Genomic DNA, 21,501 nt, shown 5'->3' on the forward strand with positions numbered 1-21,501 from the left:
AGCCGAGGCGTGAGGGAGCCCGCTGCTGCTCGGCGGAGACGCGGCGGCCGGAGCAGGAGGGGAGCGGAAGGAAAAGCCGGGGGAGCGGGCAGCCGTGGGGGAATACTGGTGTTGGAGAGAAGAATTGAAAGAAGCTAGTGGGTGGCGAGAGGCAGGCGCAGAGACGCCCCGCTGAGAAAGGAGTAAAAGCAGGAAAGCAGAGACAAACTACGAGAAGAAACAAAGTGATAAAGAAAAGGGGAAGAGAGGAGATAAAGCGATTCCTCCGAGAAACAAGAAAGCGAAGGAGAGGGAATACGGAAGGACTCCACTGATGAGAGAGAGGAGTTGAAAGACACCGCCCCCCCCCCGAGAGACACCAAACAGAGACTGACTCTAAAGCTCGCTCGCTCTCTCTCTTTGTCACACCACAAGGATTTGATGCCCCTCAGCCTGTTCACTTCTGTGTGTTCATGTTTCCCACAGGTTTCTCTTCCCCCAACCCCCCAGCTGCAGCCCAGGAGGTCAGACCTGCCACTGATGGTAATACCAGCAGCAGCTCCTCCTGCAAGAAGAGAAAGTTAAATAACAGCAGCAACAGCAATTCTGAAAGAGAAGAATTTGATTCCATTTCTTCCTGCGCCTCTTCTCCTTCCAAAAACACCTCCTCATCATCTTCCTCCATCATCACCACCTCCTCGTGCTCCTCCTCAGGGGTTGCCTCCTCCAACCATCACCTCCAGAAGAAGCTGCGCTTTGAGGACTCCGTGGATTTTATTGGACTCGATGTGAAGATGGCTGAAGAGTCTTCTTCCTCCTCCTCTCCTGCTGCCTCTTCTCAACAGCAGCACCAACAACAGCTCAAAAATAAAAGCCTTTTAATTTCATCAGTGGCTGTGGGGCACCATGCAAATGGCCTGACCAAAGCTGCCTCCTCTACTGTTTCCAGTTTCGCCAACAGTAAACCTGGCTCTGCTAAGAAATTAGTGATCAAGAACTTTAAAGGTAACAGGCCATAATTTGTCACAACCTATGGGGAGCTGACGCTCAACCTTGTGTTTTGTTTTCAACATGAAAACCGGTTGGCTTTCAAATAGCTCCAGGTTTTACAGGAAATGCTTTTCTGTGGTGAACATTTCTATACTTATGTAAAGGGGGAATAATGTTTTATGATGCATACTTGCCCAGTCATGTACACATCCTGAGCTACACTGCGCTGCTTGGGATTGTTTTTCAGACTCCTTTCACTCTGTCTGTTGAGAAGGCCTTAACTTGTATGTTAAATGAAAGGTTTTACTACTTAAGTGTGTAAATCGCCTTTCTTCAAACTTTTAACGTTTGATACTGCTTTTCTAGTAATCCTGGTTCAGGGCTTAGTATATATTTTAGACCAGTTTATGATAAGTCTTTGCACAGAATGCATTTTTTTTAAGTTGGGCCTGAATCTATATGTCTTGCCTCTATCCATCTTGTCTGTTTATAGGTTAATCTGCCTGTGCTTAGTTTTAATTGTTGAAACTAAGGTGATTATCAGGCTATTATGGTGGATTTCCTTTCTGGTTTCCCCACTTGTCTCTAAGTAGGTAGTTCAGATTTTTGCTGAGTGTTTTCCTTGCAATATCCTTGCTGTAATTTTTATTATTCAACTCTTTAATGTCTATTCTCTGTCTTAACATAACTCTCACTTTACAAGCTTACATTATTTTATAAATTCTCAAAAAAGATGTGTTTGAGATTCTTGAATATTGTTACTAGAGACCAACTGAAGCAGAGAAATGAAACTTCTCTGCTGTGATGATGCTGCTTCATTTTCTAGTAAACAAAAATACAAATAGGTGTAGGCAGAAAGCTTAGCTAAAATTCTGTCATTTTTTCCCCTATACAGATGGGGAAATCGTGGGCTTTTTTTACCCCCTGCCTCTTGCTATCTTCTAAAATAGTCTGATAGCTTGCTTTCTTGGGTTGTTCTTCTTTTTCCCCGTGTGTTTGGGGTTGGGGGGGGGGTAAAAGATATTACTGACATTAAAATTAATTTATACAAATGTTCTGTAGAGATATCGCAGAAGGTAAGGATTAGGATTATTTTAGCCACTGTAATGTTTTACAGCAATTCATGATCACAGTGTAACTTTTTGCTTTCAGGTCTTCCTAATTCTCAAAAATGTTCTCCGCCCATTATGTCATCATCATTTAATTTGACTGATTATTTTAAAACTTATGATGTGTGATAGTGAGAAGTAAATGCCACTCTTCTGTTGCTTGTACACTGTTATCTCTAAAGGAAGTCAACTTTTCACGTTTAAGATATTTGTGAAATGTCTTGGATTGCATGGTGCTGTGATCATCATTGCTTATGAATTGGTATTTGAATCACTTGCCTAAAAAGGATGTCTCAAGAATCTGCCAGCTTTGCTTTTTGTTTACTCTCAGATGCTAAACTGAATAATAAGATTACTGTCTTTATCTTAGTGTGACAGCAATAACATCCTTTACAACTTAAATAACTTCCTAAAATCCAGAATCTTGGTATTTACTCCTGAGTAGCATACTCATTAGTTGCTAGTGAAAATAGGCAAGTCTTACTTGTAGTTAGTTGTGTCTCTAGATTCTTACGGTACAGCTAATGTTGGGATATTGCCAATATTGTAGGGAAATGCTTGGGAGGACAAAAAAAATTGCTTCTCTCTGTTACTTCTAGAGAAATCATAAAGCTTTACAACTTGTTTTTTACCGTTAGGTATATAAAAGTCAATTTTAACAGAGTATAAACTCTGGGCCAATTTCACCTGTTGGTGGCATGGATGTACATGTGAATTCCTCCCTAAATTTTCTCCTCCTTCCTTCTCCATTTGGGAACGTGCTTATTAGAACAAAAAGGGTCATTTTAGCTAGTTATGAGAACACACAGAAATTTAAAATAGTCCTGGTATTCTGAGGATGTGACTTGGGGAATCTCTCTTAGCCTGTTGTAAATGCTTTAGTCTTGTTAAAGATGCTGCGTGGCAGGGGCATCTCTAGAAAAGAGGCTGAAAAAAAGAACGGAAAGAGTCAAATCTGCAAAGCTTGAGCTATTTGAACATTAAAAGAGGGCTTAACTCTAACAAATATCTGCTGGCCAAGCCCCAGAGAGACGTAAATGGATTAGTTTGAAATAGAAAGGTTTTCCTTGCGACCATAAAGCCTGTATTATAATTACAGTATTTCCATGCATGTTTCTTGAGGGTTTCTTTCTAACTGTTAATACAGAGTAGAATTAATGAGCAATAAATTAAAAAAATAAGCTTTACACAACTCTCTATCTTTTAATCCATCATTTTTGGATTTTATGTTCACTTTCTTTTAGCTGTGCTGTCCTGGTAGTGAAAAAGAGTATAATGAAGATGTAGATCATTCTTACTGTTTTTTACCCTTTTATCCCATCTTGGGCTGCTCAGACACAGTATTGTGATTTTTATAAATCACACATACTGTTTGAGCTACAGATGCTGTGATGTGTATTTGAAGAGCAATACTGAATTTTTACAATGCGTTACTATTTCACATGTAAATAAGATACTGCTTTTACACTAATGCTTTCTTTTCATGTAAGCATAAATTAAAATCTAGAGCATCAGTCCATACCTCTTTCCTCTCAAAGCTACGTTTTTCATTTCTGTAAAAGGTAAAATGTTCTGCTTTTTCTAAATACTTTCTCAAACTCTATATAATTTCTTTTAAAGATAAACCTAAATTGCCTGAAAACTACACAGATGAAACATGGCAAAAACTGAAAGAAGCTGTAGAAGCTATCCAGAACAGTACTTCAATTAAGTACAATTTAGAGGAGCTCTATCAGGTAAGTGCTTTAAGTAAAAGCGATGGGGTAGGGGTTTTTATTTTGTTGTTGGAATTTTTTTTTTGCTTAAAACACTTTTAATACAGTGGTAAGAATTTGACATTTTGCTTAATAGCTGCTTTTGTCATTGAAAAACTTTTCATCAAATAGTTTCTTAAATTTTAAAATCATCAGTAAAAATTTCACAAGACCTAACATTGAACTCGGAAATTTTTTGACTCACCACAACATAATCCAAGGTATGGTTTCCTTTGCAACAGTTGACAAGAATTAAATAAGGCAAGGAGCTGTATTCCCTTTACTGTTTTGGGGTTTATGGTGTGTAGCTGCTAAAGGAGAAATGTGAGATCCTAAAACGTTGGTGTTTAGGTAAGAAAAAGATCATAAATAGTTTGGGTTGGAAGGGACCTTTAAAGGTCATCTAGTCCAACCCCCAAAAGATGATTTATATTAAAATATAATCCTTTTTCTGAAGACAGTATCTGTCCATGATGGAAGATCATAAATCATTTAAAAACTGAAACTTTTTATTTGACTTCTTAAAAGTAAATAGAATACCACTTTTCTTCATGAATTGTATTATTTTGGTTTGATCGTAATTTTTTATCATTCAGCATTCTGTCTATTCTGACAACTGAGAATCAAAATTTATTCCCAGCAACAGCTTTGATTATTTTGCCCTAAATGTTTTAGGAAGTGATCAGACTTGAACTGCATTTCCTAACTTTTTTTATAAGCTCCACTTCTGCTTTTTCAGCTGAATGTGTTAGGGAGACTTCTCCCCCTCCTCACCTTTTCCCTACTAACATCGTGGTACTTGTGGTTTTAGCGGCCTAGCAACAGTACTCCTTTAGCTAGGTATTAAGAAGCACTTACACTTTTTACTCTACTTTTAAAGCCTCTATTACTTGGTTAGTTGTTTGATTTGTTCCTCTGTGTGTGTATAGCCTTCTCTCCACCTGTTTTCAGTGTCTCTTTTTCCCCTGCCCTCCCCTTTTCAATAAAAGTTGCATTTGGATATGACTGATTTCTGTGAAAAGTTGGGGCGAAAAATCCTGTTTGCACAAGGTTTGGGGGCAGATTTAGGGAAGGATAAATTGCCATTCCTCGTGAAACCAAGAACCTCATGGGCCAAGTTCTTCAGTCCAGTGCATTTTTAAGCTCATTATAATCTTTTATAATGTTCAATTAATCTAAAAATAGCTTTTTTAACAGTTTGTCAGGATAATGTATTGTTAAAGTAACAATAGTGTTGTTACTTTTGCAAAACTTGGTGAAACTAATAACAACTTACAATCCACTGTATTGGCTGGTATTGTAAATTACTTACTCGAGACTGAACAGAGCAAATAACTGTTAATTAAATACTTGAAGGATATCCAAAATTATTTAAAAATACGAAGTTCTATTGAAAGCCTTGCTTCTGCTTCACAGTTATCACACATAAATTTCATGCTTAAATTTCTGCTCGCTTTTACCACAGGCTTAATTTAATGTTGCTTGTGCTCAGAAAACCAAAAATACGCTTTTTTCTTTTAAACCTTAGTTTTAACATTGTAATAACTTAGATACTTTTCAATGGAGTGCAATCAAATACAAGATTTTCTTTTTTAATAAATCTAAAAATAAATGTCTTGATTTAAAAATAGTAATAGGAATCACTAGTGTTTTTAAATGCTAACTAAACTAATGTCATTTCTGAACAGCTGCTTGGTAAATGGATCTGATGCCAAATATGCCTTGGCAGATACCATTATCCAGGCATAGAGGGGAATTGCAAAAGAGTCTGCAAAAGTTCTGCTGCACACCTCAAAATAAGATACTTCTCTTTTTAATGGAGTTAAACTTCTTGAGTTTGGTTTAACTCTTGTCTGTGTTGGAAAATCCCACTGAGCAAACATTTTGAGGCTTTATTTCTTTGTGGGACACTAGCTTCGTACTTGCTTTGTTCCTCCCCAGCAAGAGAAATAATACACATCTTTGAGTAGCTGAAGTGCTACAGAATTGACAGCTTCTTTTTTAGAATAATTTTCCTTAGCTTAGTACCAGAAAATAGAGATCTAGAACTTTGGCACCAGATCCCTAGTTAACTTTTTTTTTAATCAATCACAGAGTTACGTACTTCTGGAAAGTTCTGATTTTCTCCCATCAGACCTGTGTTCAGTTCTTTTTCCTGCTTTTCCCCAGCACACAAACCCAGGTGTGGATGCTGCAATAAAAATTAAAAAAAAAAAAAAACAAACCAAAACAATATATATGTTACACAAAGGAAATATGGCGCTTCACCTTCAGATGTTCTGACCATCTTCAGGGCACAGATTCCCTGATCAGAGAGCTTTATTCCACTAATTCAGAACAAGATAATTTTGTGAACCTAGAGCCCCTGAAGTTGTTGGGAATTTTTGATACATTACAATTATTGTTGTGTAACACCAGTAATTAAATTTGCAAAGTGTAATATTGCAGTAGTGATGTTATGCTCCAGAGAGCAAATCTTAGTAAAAGGGTTTGTATGTGTGTGCTTAGAAAGTTTAATCTCTTAAAAAAAGCCAATTGAGCAGAATTCACAAATTAAAATTAAAACATTTCTACGGATGTTATCAATGAAGATGCAGAAATTTTGCACTTGATGTTCAGACACTCAATACTAGCAGATGTGTTTAACATTTTGGAATTTCTGATACACAAATGCAATAGCACAGCTTTATATGAACACTACATAAAAGTAAACGTCTATTAATATATGTTAAGTTATTTTGCTAAGTGTTAATGGTATGCGTTCGTCCATCTACAGTGCAGAGGCTAATTCATTTAAGGATTTGGAGCAGCATGGTTAAATAGTACTTGTTTTGATAGACAGCAGTGATGAAAATGTTGGTAGTTGAGATGGATGAACTGACCAGAAGTACAGCAAAATGGCCACTGGTGTCCTAGGCTGGTAGGTAGAAGCGAGACTAACTGTGGTTCTGCGGGTGACTAGCAAGTTCTAAAACACTCATCTTGCCGGCTCTTAGTTGGCTTCTCCAAAGTAAGGGGGAGAAAAGAAGAAACTCGTTTATTGCACTTGCTGCAGGCTCTTCGAGCTTAGTGTTTTCCATCCCCTTTTTCTTCTGAAATCAAAGTAGCAGTTATTTCCTGTTTTGCTGCCGTTTCATTTAGAGCCTGACCCTGTGAGTACAATAGCAGAATAGAGTTGAGCAGTGTCCATAACCTACTCTGAACAGTGAACTGTAGAATATGTTTTCCTATCACATCATTATTTTGTTTGGGGTTTCTTAAGCATTAAGGCTGAGAGTTGAATTAGTTGCAATTTCCAAATATTAAGATATGTACACTTCAGTGGTAATTCTGGCTTTCCTAATAATCATCATTCAGATCTGTTTTACCCTTAATTGGCACACTCACTCTCTTGCTATACCTGTTTGTTTCTGACAGTAGGCTTATGCAGGTTTGGTTTTCTTTTTTTATTTTGTTACTGTTGTGTGGGATTTTTTTTTTTGGTGGGGTTTTGTTTTTTGTGGGGTTTTGGTTTTTTTAATTCCTCCGTGTCCTAGAGCCAGTATTAGCTGTAGTGCACTTGCTCTAGAGGGTTGTTTACTGTTGATACTGAGAATGATTACTGTTGATATCCTAAGATAAACTGAGGAACTCCTTGTTTAGCTGTTTTGATTGTTGCTGCGCTTTTAGTGGTGGCCGCTTGCTGTTTGCCAGTAGCTTCTGTTTGGACTGTTGGGAAATATCCTGGGGGACTTCAGTGTAATGGAGTAGATCTGCTCTGTATACTTCTGAACTACGCTGTCCCTGCGTGGTTGCCTGCATTTGCTGGGGAACAAACTTGAAAATTGAAAGGCATTAGTTGAAAATCATATATACCTCTCCTCTCTAGCTTCTACAAATGTTTTACAGAATGATCACATACTGTGTCTTTTGCCAATCCGCAAAGAGTTAAAGTTGCTCAGTTGCTTTCCAAATCTGGGCAATTGGTATAAATTTTGGAAAAGTCTTGAGTTACGCTTATGGACTTAGGAATGCTTGTTTGCTTAATCAATCTCCAAGACATGTCCCCATTAAACTTCTTTTCGCTTCTTGCTGTGAAGCACAGCGACAATTCTTCTAATACTTGATTATGATCTAGAAATCTGAGATTTGTCACTGTAAACGTCTGGAATGTAGTCATACTACTGCAAATTGTTCAGGATTATAACTAAACTTATTCAGGCAAGGTGTTGATGGATGGAGAGAAATATATATAAAAAATGTGTGTATGTATGTACTTTTGGGGATGAGGGAAGCTTAATCAAAGAAAGGACTGCGAAGGAAATAACACTAGCAGTGCTTTTCTACTAATATTAGTGTGACTTGCAGAGCACAGCAGTTAATAAAATTGAGACCTTAAGTGTCTGTTTTGAAGTATGAAACCCAGCAAGCTGCTGGAACATATTAAACTAACATCCTTGTTCTTAGAGATGCAAGTCCTGCAGTTCCTTATGAGATATCGGTACTCCAGCTGAAATTAATAAACTGTAAGCTGTTCAGGGCATGGCCTTCCTTTGTCTCTTATTACCATTATAGTGCCATGTCTCTGTAGTGTTTTGCATGCAGCTGTTAACTATGTTACAATTAAAAGCTGGTAGATTTTTTGAGTGAGAAGCAGAAGAATACCATGGTTTGTTTTGGGTTTTTTCCCTGCTTTCCTTGTAAAACCACATATAAGAATATAAATAGATTTCTTAGTATCTGTTTCTCTTTACTTCAGGCTGTTGAAAATCTCTGCTCCTACAAGATTTCTGCAAACTTGTACAAACAATTGAGACAGATCTGTGAAGACCACATTAAAGCACAAATTCACCAATTCAGAGAATATCCTTTTTTTTGTTGTTGACAAACCAAAACGTTTTTACCTGCCAGAATGTGGTGATGGATTTCTTTGACTAGTTCGTGACAGTAGGCCGTGGTAATCTGAATTCCTAGTTTTTGCATAATTGGGTCTGTTTTCATTTTTTTGTGGGACCTCAGAGAACACTACTAGTTCCTTTATGTCTGTAACCATTTGAAAAGTTTGTGAGAGAGTTTCATTGGTATTTATGAAACACTTTGACATCTTACAAAAGCTCACGTTAGACTTACAGCAAGGCTTAAAAAGGCTGTATTGGCTCTGTCACTTCAGGGTTTTTTTATATGCTGATTTTGCCATGCTCAGAAACAGAAAAGTCTTCCAACAAGTAGTTCTTGTTTTCTTTTTGAAAAGTGCTGGTGGTCTGGCAGCATACAATATTAGTGGTTCTGTGGATCAAAATGTTTTATTTTCAGAAGTTTTGAGTTGCATCAGATTGAGATCCTGTTAAGTGGATATTAATTAGTACCAGAACTATGCAGTGAACTGAATACAAGTTAAATTTCAAGAACAAAATTTATCTCTTAAGGTTCTCTCATAACATGAGCTGAAATTATAGTATCTGTGTAGTGGTGGGCTCTTACGTGTATTGTGGATTGTTGGGTTTTGAGGTGTGGGGGTATGTATATTTGTTCCACTCCCCAGGGATGGGGGATTAGACAAAACATTCAAATGTATTTAGATCCTTTTTTTTAAATCATTCAAATCATTTTGATTTCTCATTGTTAACACAAGGACCCTCATTAAAAATAAAAATAAACATGTTGCAAGAAGTTAACTGGTTCTTCTTGGGAGTAGGTGAGTTTGTTGTGCTCTCTGTTAAGTATCGTTTAAAAAAAAAAGTTGGTTCATTTCATCGCTAACGCTACCTATTAATCATAATTTTCTTAATGATTTCTTCATGGATTCATTGGATAGTGTCCTTTTTCTAAAGAAAATAGACAAATGCTGGCAAGATCACTGCAGACAAATGGTAAGTTTTTTATCTTTTTAAAGAAAACCAGTTGCCTAGTCAGCCTATGTTTTGCTTAACTTTGTTCCTTTACAAATATACTGTGCTTTTGAAATGTTGTCTTAAATTTATATGAGGCTTCTTTGTGAAATACAACTGTATCTAGTTTGTTAGAAATCAAGCCTTGAAAATACTTGTCTGTAGTGTGTTTCTTGACACATTGTTCTGACCTTGGGGACACACACCCCCAACTCCTAACTGTTGTTTCTATGCAAACCTTTCTCCTTTTGTACCTGTTATAAAAGGACCTATTCTTTTATACAGAAAGATACTAAATGTCGCATTGATCATCTCACTGAGATTGGCAGAATATTTTAAACAAATCAACACTGTCTAAGAAAGAGCTGCCTGAAACCTGTCAGTGGGATTTTTTTTGTTATTGAACGTAATTTGTGTTGCTCTTCAATTTCAAGAGTAAAATGATTGTGGCTTTTTTATTCCTTGTCATTACAGATTATGATTAGAAGTATCTTTTTGTTCTTGGATCGAACTTACGTACTTCAGAACTCAATGCTGCCATCTATTTGGTGAGAGCACAAAGAATAAAATTATGGGGGGTATATTTAAATTATCACATATATCTTGCTGATTTTCAGGGTTTATTTTAATATAAACTTTCTAGTGACCTGTAAATTAGATGGTGAATGCATACATGCTTGTTGCAAGGGGAGATTTCACTTTTAATTTATTTGCCATGAATTTCAGGATTCTTCTAGAATAGCTGTGATAGCAAATTTCAGCTGAGTAGATAATCAGCCTCCAGTTTGCACAGTAAAAGGAAAGGGCCTGCTCAACAACTGAAGTGCGAGGGTTTGGGTTGCCCAGTTACTAGCTTTAACATGCATAGCATTCAAAGTTCTGTAAGTATTTTTGAAGGAAAAAGTTACCTAAAATAAAAGCAAGTTACTCTCTTTTGGACTTCAACCTCCCCCCAATATTTTAATAATGAGCAGATGCCCTACAGTGTCTTTGGCACTACCTGAATTACTTTGCCAGAGATTGAAGGAGTGGTGGATGGAGGGCCTGGCTTTTCCTAAAAGTGTCCAGACCCACAGTTTCAAATTCATGGAAGGTTTTAACTGGGATGCCCAAAGCAGAGACCCTTGTCTTTCACATCACTGAAGTCTTCTAAGCTCTGCCTAAGAATTAGAGATTAGAAAGTGATGGACAAAAAAAAATATGTCTAACAGCTTAACCATGGAATTGGGACCCAGGGCGGCGTTATCGTTTTCTCGTGAAGGCTGCTGTTTATTCAGTTTCCATCATCCTGCCAACCAAGTGAAAAATAAAGACACTGCAAAAGTTAGGTGGTTATTTAGGAAAAAATACGTGCTTTGGTCTTTAAAATCTGTAGCTTGCTGTCGATGCTTTGTCATGGTTTATTTTAGTGTTTATGTGTTTGTTCATCTTGAGTGATTTGGGGGCAGAGGAATGAGGAATTTAAAGAATGCTAGTATTTATTGGTCTCTCTTGGATCTAGATCAAATTTTATTAATAGAGAATATTTGGGGTTGATTCTTACGCAATTCATTGAACAGTCTTTATTTTCTTTTTAGGGATATGGGGCTAGAATTGTTCAGAACTCATATAATCAGTGATCAGAAGGTTCAGAACAAAACTATTGATGGCATTCTTCTGCTGATTGAGAGGGAAAGAAATGGTGAGGCTATCGATAGGAGTTTACTTCGAAGCCTTCTAAGCATGCTTTCTGACTTGCAGGTGAGTAAACTTGTTTCACCTTTAAACCAATAAACAGCTCAGATTCTTATTTAGTGCTCAGTAAGCTTTATCCTGGACTGCTGTTGTGTTGTTTCCTTAGATTTATCAAGACTCTTTCGAACATAGATTCTTGGAAGAGACTAACCGCCTGTATGCAGCAGAGGGACAGAGGCTTATGCAGGAACGAGAGGTATTTTGAATGTTTAACCATATTTGTTACACGTAATGACGAAGCATTTGTCAGGGAGAGGAACTATTCTGCTGCCTTAGCCAGCGTACAGGGCAATAATGTGACCTTTGTGTTTTATAGTACTCTGAAAAAGCAAATTCACATGCGGTTGCCTTTAGTCACAGTGCTAATGATTTCTGCTTAAAACTGGAGCTGCTGCTTCTGTCAGACCAGTATTGTCTTTTTTTTTTTTTTCCCCCTCTTGATTTTTTTTAAACATACAAAACTACTCTGGCATTTTCAGGTTCCAGAATATCTTCACCATGTCAACAAGCGCTTGGAAGAAGAGGCAGACAGGATAATCACTTACTTAGATCAGAGCACACAGTAAGTGCAATCTCTCTTTGCTTGGTATTGTTAGCTGTTTGGCTCTTCTTCTGTTGAAGGCCATCTAATAGCTACAATTTAATTCAGTTATTGACTGACCATCAAATGCTTCTCAGTTCCCACAATTCCTGGTTTACAATGAAGCACTGTCTTGGCTCACACAGCTAATATCCTTTTCTTTTAAGCCACTAATTATTTTGACATAAATGTTGTTGGGCATTTGGTTGGAGAAAAATAGGCTGCCACCCCCAGTCCAAACGTCTCTTTCTTGCTGAAATGCAATTAATCAGCTGTCATCCTACCTGATAGAGGTAGGTATCCCTACAGGATAGAGAATTCTCAAGCTAAAGGCTCTGAATATTTACATTAAAGTATTTGCATATTCTCTATAGAGTCTGGAAAATTACTGACTAATGTCACTCTTCAATCTTTTCTACTTAGAGGCAGGATTTCCTCAAATACAGTCAAGTGGAGGTCATCACGGGTAGGACAGGGGAAATGTTCTCCTAACATAAAGCCCCAGCTGTTGTGTCTGAGAGAAAATGTAGGTCACTAATATAACAAAACTCTTCGAGCAAGTGGTAGCAACTTCTTAAAGAGCAAGTACAGAGGATCTCTGAGAGGAAGGTGTTTTATTGCTACTGTCATACACTTTTATTTCCTTCCTCTGTCAGCTGTTAAAAACATTTAGCTTGTTTAGTGGCTTCCTTCTTCCACACCATTGTTAGTGGCCAACTCCCTATTTTGTTTTCATACCTCTTGACTCATGAGGTGTGTTTTTTCTTCTCCTTGGTTTGTCTCCCAAGACATGAATCTTCTCCCACAAAGCAAGAGAAGGTGTATTCTTTGACAAACTTTTGCCCAATTTCTTCACTGATGGAATCATTGTCCAGCTGCCTAGAGGTCATGTACAACAGGCTTATTGTGTGAATTAAATCCTCAGTCAGCAAACAGGAAAAAAGATTGCTTAGTGGGGAGGGAAAAGGATAAATACGTGTATAATCATTTTAGGTCCTTGGCCACAGATAATTAGAGCATTCCTAATTACAAGTGTAGTTAACATAATCTCAAAAAAAGGATTTAAAACTGTCAATAATGGGAAAAGGAAAAGTAATTGTAAACGTTTTTTCTATAGGAAGCCACTAATTGCTACTGTAGAAAAGCAACTTCTAGGTGAACATTTAACAGCCATTCTTCAGAAAGGTAATCTTTCTTCTTTATAGAAATGTTTCTAATTACTGCTTCGGGGCTTTCAATTCCTGTGCTGAAAAAGAAAGTGACAGATTCAGGTGCTGGGGGAGGACACAAGCTACATCATTCTTTAACGCCCTTTGCTACTCAGTTCATGAAATAGCATTGACCATTTTACAGGAGGGCAAGTACCATTCTCCTTGTCAGAGCTAAGGAGACACAATGCTGTCTTCAGATACACAGCAAAGCAAAAGGAAAACTAGAATAGGGGACTCTTGAGTTCAGTATGTTAAATAGCATTTTGAAGACTCGGAGGTAAAGGAGTAGCCTTCAAATTATGGCTGTACCAGAAAGGGGAAACACTGATTACTCACTGCTCACAAAAAGCAGCTTGTTTTAAAAAATTAGTACCATTTGAGCAATGAAGTACATTGCCTCAGTTCTGCAATAGTCTCTGTGGAGTCAGGTGACCCTCTTGTTCTGAGGGATGGTCTGGAAATAGATGCGGGTGCAGCAAGAGTTGAATAATAAAAGAAAATGATCAAGTCCTTACTTGCCAGATTCTGGATGAAACAGGTATGTGAGCATCTTCCTGCACATCTGTAACAGACTCTTTATTGAGAGGAGTGCAATATTTACCCATCTACTTCCTTAGAACCTTGCTAAGAAGCATCAGGCCTTCTCTGCCAAAAAGTTAAAAAGTGAAAGGTGAAGATATTTCTTGAAGCTGCTTGCCTTCAAACATCTGTAAAATTTATTTTACAGCTGGAATTGAGACTCAGAGCTCTGTCTTGCCAAAGAACCTTTCCTTCAGATCAGTAGAGCGTAAACTTTTCAAATCTTTAGGGAATAGTAAAGCACAAGCAAGCAAAGGTGTTGTGATAAGTATGTTATGTAAAGTACATGTAGCCTAAGATATCCAGTGCAATAACCAGGTTTTTAAGGTTTGACCCAGTTCAGGTAGCCATTCTGTGTTTCACTGTTAGATTAGGTAGCTTAAAAAAAAAAAAAAACAACACTCAAAAAAACCCCCCACCACTAATTGCTTGATAAAAAATACTAGCTTTGAAGAGGTCCCTTACTGTAATAATATGCTGCGCTTTCTTTGGATTACTCTGGTTTTAATTTCTATTTAAATTCTCTCATTTGTAGGTTTAAACCACCTTCTTGATGAAAATCGAATTCAAGACCTGTCTCTTCTGTATCAGTTGTTCAGTCGTGTGAGAGGCGGAGTACAGGTTCTCTTGCAACACTGGATAGAGTACATAAAGGTACTGTCTCTAGAACTCTGGAACAGATACCTCTTTTGTATCGATGGGGTTTATACACAGATATTTGAGTCATGTCTGTAAACTATTGAATTTTTCTAAGAATTAAAGATTACTTGCTTATAAACATATATTTAATGGGCAGCTTTTGAAACTGTACTAGGAAAAGTACAGTAACTGTTCTAGCCCTATCGAAGAAAATATTGAACATTCAGTTGAATTATTGAACTCCAAATAAATTTGGAGGTTTTATCTTGCTTATAGTTAGTTGTGGGGGACAACTATATTTCTCCAATAGACATTCTGGGTATGGCAGAACATTTCTGTCTTCTCCCTGCTAAAATTTCTCGTCAGAATGAGTGGTAGCTTAAGTTACCAACCAATTGAAGTTCAAAAAGCACTTGAATATCACTTAAGATGTTTCACCTTATTACTCAGTGAAAACGTTGTCACAGAAAGTATGGTTGTTGTGAAGGAAGGCTTTGTAATGGCATAGGAGTGCTGTTAAATAAAGTTGAGTATAGTGGGAGCTTTACTTGTGTAAAACCTGAGGATATAGATGGTTAAAAAGGGTGTGTTAATTTGTCACGCTTAAGTTTATTTCTTCAGACAAAAGTTCTGAATCTGTTCGCTTATTCATAGATTGGTTTTGAATCAACATACAAGGTCTAGGAATGGTCATATAGTAAATACTTCATAATGCTATTACTTCTACAGTGTTAGTGGAACTAATGTGAATACCAGAAACAAGACATCACAAAGATAACTTAGGCTTTCAGAAGTCTTGTCATTTAAATCCATTATTCAGGCTAATTGAAAGATATGTTTTATTTTGCAGGCATTTGGTAGCACCATAGTAATTAATCCAGAAAAAGACAAAACCATGGTCCAAGAACTACTTGATTTTAAAGACAAAGTTGACCATATTATTGATGTTTGCTTTCTCAAGAATGAGAAGTTTGTAAATGCCATGAAAGAAGCCTTTGAAACATTCATTAACAAAAGACCAAATAAGCCAGCTGAACTCATAGGTATTTCTCTTCAGTTTCTTCCCATGTGAGAATTTGGGTGGGGGACAAGAGCTGATGCAGCTTACAGATGGGATATGATGGAATTGTGTGTTAAAAGACGTTCCGCACAATGCGTTGTCAAACTGGGGATCTACTGTGCCTTATTGTGCAAGTGAGTTATTTGATAGGATAGCATTGAACGTTAAGAACAAGCTCTATTCATCAGTTCACTGGCTAGGCTATGGAAAAGTGAAGAGTATTAGAACTTAGGCATTCCAGCAATTGACTGGTGTCCGGATGTGAGAATACTGCTAATAATTTGACTTTTTCAGAAGCTTACATAACTGTGCCACCAACACGTGCACAGAGCTATTAGGGGCTCTACATAGATACCTATGTTTTAATATATAAAAGTGAAGAGAGATGAGGATGCACTGTACCTCTCGTGTTAAGGGGGCAGAGCCTCTGTAGTTTGCAAAGAACGTTGTTTACAGATCTGTGCGTTACGAGCCTGGCTCTCTGCGCTTTTGAATACCTTAATCATTTCCCCACACAGTGAATAATACCTGCTTTGCAGTCTGTTGTGCTGTTAGGCTTGTGGAGTAATGCTTTCTGCCCTCCTTTTTTTTAAATTAATTCACTAACTGTAATGTGCTTACCAAACCATTTGAAACTAAAACAAACAGTAATCTGCTAGAGAAATTCAGCAGTATAGTCAACACACTTAAATAACTGGTTTACGTGTTTTTCTTCTGACCTTTTTGCTTCCATTATAGCCATGTCAATCTATAGCAATAGTCACTTTTTACTTTGAGATCATAATACGGACCAGGATTTTTTACATACGCAAAAATCTTTTTTAACATTATGTATGCTAATAAGAAGCAGTAATTGCTTATCTGAAAAAAGAGATTAGGCTATAATGGTTTTATATTTTCATAGAGGCTATAAAGTTATATCAAGCTAGCTGTGATGAAACTGATTTGAAGGTAATTTCAGGATCCTTTACATTTCCAAAAGATTTCACAATATTAGATTTAAAAAAAAAAAAAAAATTATTGTTTCATTGTGATACTAAGCATACGCTAAACTTTTTATTCCTCAACACTCTTTTAGCTAAATATGTAGATTCAAAGCTTCGTGCAGGCAACAAAGAAGCTACTGATGAAGAACTTGAAAAAATGCTGGATAAAATTATGATCATATTTAGATTCATATATGGTAAGTATTGCTTTTTTTGTGCGGATACAGTTGTTTAATCAGTAACGTAAAGGTGCTTTGAAATAATTTTTGCACTCTGTCTGCATTTTCAAGTGTTTGTTCTCTGTAGATGCAGTTTGCTGGTGTAGTGCTGTTTAACTAGTTTGCATATTAAAATACCGATAACAAGACCTGAGCCAAAATCTGTGGAAATCTTAATGTGAAGGCCCTTGTTAGCTTTACTGAGCTTTGAATTGGGCCTCTTGTAGGTAATGTTTGTTTAAAACAAACAATGATTTGTGATCGCTGTCAAATCTCATCTCTTACAGGAAAAGATGTCTTTGAGGCCTTTTATAAAAAAGATCTAGCAAAGAGACTATTAGTTGGGAAGAGTGCATCAGTAGATGCTGAAAAATCTATGCTTTCCAAACTCAAACATGGTAAGTATCTATCTATCTATCTATCTATCAATCTATCTTATCAGCTTGCTTTCTTTTAAAAATAGTTGTTTTAACAGGCCTTCCCAGAAGTGCTGTTTGTATTTCCCCTTTGCGTGAGGGCAAAAAACTCATGTGCAAGTCTTGAATGACTGGTGGGTTTTGAGGAGATTCATTTGCTTTTAGTTTTGTAATTACAGCAGCAATAGCCAAAAAACAGGAGCTTAAAGTGCATGGTTTATCTTGGCCTGTGGGATAGAGTTGAGGTTCCCTGCTGAATAAATCAGTGATGTGCTCAGAGAACTTGAGGATGACTTCTGCTTGTTGTTCACTCTGTATAAGGTCTGAAACATGAAGCTGCCAGCTAGCAGTCTTCTAGTCTGGTCTTCATTGTTTCATAGGATGGAGTCTTTTGAGTGGTAAGCATAAGATTTTTGGAACTTGATGTTGTTCTACCATCAAGAGACAGTTTGGCAGGCAGCTGATAGGGATTAGAATTGTTGTCTGAGTGACAGGTTGCCAGTGGAGTCTTAAAGATGAACAGTCATGTCCACATGGAAAAACAGTTGGGTTGCAAAATAGCTGCCACATTAAAACATTTTCCCCCTTCTTGTTTATAACCTTATTCTGTATCTTAATTAGAATCCAGGTCTTTATGTAAGAACATATGCTGAAATAGGTTGTCTTGCTTCAAAGTACATTCTGATATTTAGAATAACTACTCTATGGTCTTGAAAATAAACAAGATTAATTTTTAAGATTTAAATTTTCTCTTTTATAGAATGTGGAGCTGCTTTCACCAGCAAACTTGAAGGAATGTTTAAAGATATGGAGCTTTCAAAAGACATAATGATACAATTTAAACAGGTACTGCAGGAAAGCCTGCCATGGCTCCTTCATTTACTTGCTTTTTGAATGAGTTATTCTCAGAAAGCCTAATGAGAGGGTGCAGGATGTCTTCAGTTGTGAACATTTCTATTGTAATTGAGTTAAACTCCTTTTGAATTATTCCAGTGGTCTGTAATGTTCTTTCACTATGGAGAAAAGGACTTTGTAGGTGACTGCTTTCAAAAGGAGTGGACGAAAGCCCAACTGGGAAAACAGTGTCTACTGAAAATCAGTCGGAATCTATTTCTTAATTCTATGCTTTTGAAAATTTTACTGAATTTATTAATGGTTTTCCTGAACAACAAAGCAAAAAACCTGAAACAAGAAGCTTCTTTTAAAAAAAACCAAAACAAACAAAAAAAAAACCCACAAACACCTGCAGTAATAAAAGAAGAATTGTAAACTTATAAAACATTTTAACACCAGTTATAAAACATTTTTAAAACCACTGTATTCTGATGGACTGGCTTGTAACTGTTTGTATTTCCCCTTTGCGTGAGGGCAAAAAACTCATGTGCAAGTCTTGAATGACTGGTGGGTTTTGAGGAGATTCATTTGCTTTTAGTTTTGTAATTACAGCAGCAATAGCCAAAAAACAGGAGCTTAAAGTGCATGGTTTATCTTGGCCTGTGGGATAGAGTTGAGGTTCCCTGCTGAATAAATCAGTGATGTGCTCAGAGAACTTGAGGATGACTTCTGCTTGTTGTTCACTCTGTATAAGGTCTGAAACATGAAGCTGCCAGCTAGCAGTCTTCTAGTCTGGTCTTCATTGTTTCATAGGATGGAGTCTTTTGAGTGGTAAGCATAAGATTTTTGGAACTTGATGTTGTTCTACCATCAAGAGACAGTTTGGCAGGCAGCTGATAGGGATTAGAATTGTTGTCTGAGTGACAGGTTGCCAGTGGAGTCTTAAAGATGAACAGTCATGTCCACATGGAAAAACAGTTGGGTTGCAAAATAGCTGCCACATTAAAACATTTTCCCCCTTCTTGTTTATAACCTTATTCTGTATCTTAATTAGAATCCAGGTCTTTATGTAAGAACATATGCTGAAATAGGTTGTCTTGCTTCAAAGTACATTCTGATATTTAGAATAACTACTCTATGGTCTTGAAAATAAACAAGATTAATTTTTAAGATTTAAATTTTCTCTTTTATAGAATGTGGAGCTGCTTTCACCAGCAAACTTGAAGGAATGTTTAAAGATATGGAGCTTTCAAAAGACATAATGATACAATTTAAACAGGTACTGCAGGAAAGCCTGCCATGGCTCCTTCATTTACTTGCTTTTTGAATGAGTTATTCTCAGAAAGCCTAATGAGAGGGTGCAGGATGTCTTCAGTTGTGAACATTTCTATTGTAATTGAGTTAAACTCCTTTTGAATTATTCCAGTGGTCTGTAATGTTCTTTCACTATGGAGAAAAGGACTTTGTAGGTGACTGCTTTCAAAAGGAGTGGACGAAAGCCCAACTGGGAAAACAGTGTCTACTGAAAATCAGTCGGAATCTATTTCTTAATTCTATGCTTTTGAAAATTTTACTGAATTTATTAATGGTTTTCCTGAACAACAAAGCAAAAAACCTGAAACAAGAAGCTTCTTTTAAAAAAAACCAAAACAAACAAAAAAAAAACCCACAAACACCTGCAGTAATAAAAGAAGAATTGTAAACTTATAAAACATTTTAACACCAGTTATAAAACATTTTTAAAACCACTGTATTCTGATGGACTGGCTTGTAAGTTTTTGCCTATTAGTTTTAGTAGTTCTGTAATGTTGTGATTACAAGCAAATTTTAACATTCTTTCCTCCATTCACACATAATTAGGTGGTACATCTTCACATCAGCCTGCTAGAACACTTCTTTTGCTGTTTTCTCCCTGTATGGAAGTGCCTTTAAAACTTCAGAAAAGTGCTTTTTCTTATCCTAATTGTCTTGTATGTAACTCACAGTTTATATAGCAAAGACATCATAAGGTGACTTGTCTTCTGTGCTCTCGTAATGCCTGTTCTAACTAACTTTTCAGTTCTACCTGAAATATGTTTAATAAACATTCCTTTATTTCAATTTACTTTGTTTCTTTCTGCAGTATATGCAAAACCAGAATGTACCTGGCAACATTGAACTAACAGTGAATATTCTGACTATGGGTTATTGGCCAACCTACGTGCCTATGGAGGTCCATTTGCCCCCAGAGGTAATGATGATACATGTATTATACCAAGTATCAGCCTATCAGTAATCCGTCTTGATATCAACTGCAACTTGGTTTTAAATATGCGTATAATCTCTAGAAAGAAATGCAGAAGTGTCTTTTTTTAAATAGAGTTTGTTTTCTTTTCTTGCAATTCCCTTCATCTTTCTAAGCCTTTATTTAAGGCTTATTTGATTGTGGAGGAGGGAAGGATGCTTTTAAAGGAGAAATTGTCTTAGTGTTTTGGGTTTCTTCTTTTTTTTAGATGGTAAAACTGCAGGAGATTTTCAAGACATTTTATTTAGGAAAACACAGTGGTAGGAAACTTCAGTGGCAGTCAACACTAGGACACTGTGTACTAAAAGCAGAATTTAAAGAGGTGAGTGTATTGTTTCTCTTATTCCTGTTGCTTTGCCGATTCTAAGTCTGGCTTGTACCTTAGGGATATATTGGGAAGCTTTTTTGTGCTGTGATGGAAAACTTAGTACTGTTTTTGCAATTACTTTTAACTTTTGACCTCTTGCTATCATTTCCGAAGTTGGATGTTTCTGAAATAGATGTATTAAGGTCTAAGAAGATGTATCTGATATCTGTGTCGGTGGAAAAAAAAAAGTTGTTAGTTACTGCTTGGGGAAGATACCCAGTGGGTTTAGTTCCATATTAAAAATGGCACTAACTTTTATACTGGGGAGAAAAAAAAAATGGGCCGTGTTCCATAGATGACCTTAGTTCATCTTACAGGGTTAAGCGTCTTTATTTCAGTAGTGAAAAGCTTACTGTAAAGTTTTGGATTGTACAAGAACACAACTGTTTTGAAAGGGCTTCCAGTTATTCCCCTTCAGTATTTTTTCATGGGCACAAACATATTTCAAGAAAATTTCTCTCAGAATAGGAATGCTTACCAGTTCTATTCTTCAGAAAAATGTTAATGGTAAAACAAGTGTTATCAAACTTGGTTGTTTCAAAGATCCTAGTTCCTAATACTGTGTTTCTTAAACTGTTTCTGTTACACTTTGACTTAAAGGTCTTTCAAATTGTAATTTTAAGCACTCAGTGCTTTGAGATTTGTCTTGAGTAAGTTGATGCATATCTTGGGTGAGTTTTGTCACTGGATATAATAGTCTAACCTTCTGACCTCTAGTTTATTCTGCATTTCATAGTAAACACAAGATGACCAGTAACTTTTATTCTTTCATATTCCCAAATGAATAAAATAACAATCACATCCTTTAAGTGAAATAATTAACATACGAGTTACTTGTTCCTTCCACACCTCCCCCCCCCAAAAAAAAAAAAAAAAAAAAAAAAAAAAAAAAAC

General features: G+C 36.6%; 1 protein-coding gene across 1 annotated transcript in view; it reads left to right on the forward strand.

The window, feature by feature from the left end:
- Positions 1-37: 37 nt before the first annotated feature.
- Positions 38-21,501, forward strand: part of CUL4B (cullin 4B) — a 24,092-nt gene continuing 2,628 nt past the window's right edge. The window contains exons 1-16 of the mRNA XM_009275304.2: positions 38-984; positions 3,699-3,814; positions 8,571-8,674; positions 9,612-9,681; positions 10,174-10,247; positions 11,277-11,439; positions 11,540-11,629; positions 11,913-11,995; positions 13,131-13,198; positions 14,339-14,457; positions 15,293-15,485; positions 16,581-16,685; positions 16,994-17,104; positions 17,883-17,968; positions 20,079-20,186; positions 20,449-20,562. Coding sequence (XP_009273579.1) covers positions 453-984; positions 3,699-3,814; positions 8,571-8,674; positions 9,612-9,681; positions 10,174-10,247; positions 11,277-11,439; positions 11,540-11,629; positions 11,913-11,995; positions 13,131-13,198; positions 14,339-14,457; positions 15,293-15,485; positions 16,581-16,685; positions 16,994-17,104; positions 17,883-17,968; positions 20,079-20,186; positions 20,449-20,562 — 2,136 coding nt within the window. The 5' untranslated portion in view covers positions 38-452. The remainder of the gene's footprint in view (positions 985-3,698; positions 3,815-8,570; positions 8,675-9,611; positions 9,682-10,173; positions 10,248-11,276; positions 11,440-11,539; positions 11,630-11,912; positions 11,996-13,130; positions 13,199-14,338; positions 14,458-15,292; positions 15,486-16,580; positions 16,686-16,993; positions 17,105-17,882; positions 17,969-20,078; positions 20,187-20,448; positions 20,563-21,501) is intronic.

Source organism: Aptenodytes forsteri, unplaced genomic scaffold (genome assembly GCF_000699145.1).
Source record: "Aptenodytes forsteri isolate BGI_AS27 unplaced genomic scaffold, ASM69914v1 Scaffold143, whole genome shotgun sequence".
In the NCBI taxonomy this organism is placed as follows: domain Eukaryota; kingdom Metazoa; phylum Chordata; class Aves; order Sphenisciformes; family Spheniscidae; genus Aptenodytes; species Aptenodytes forsteri.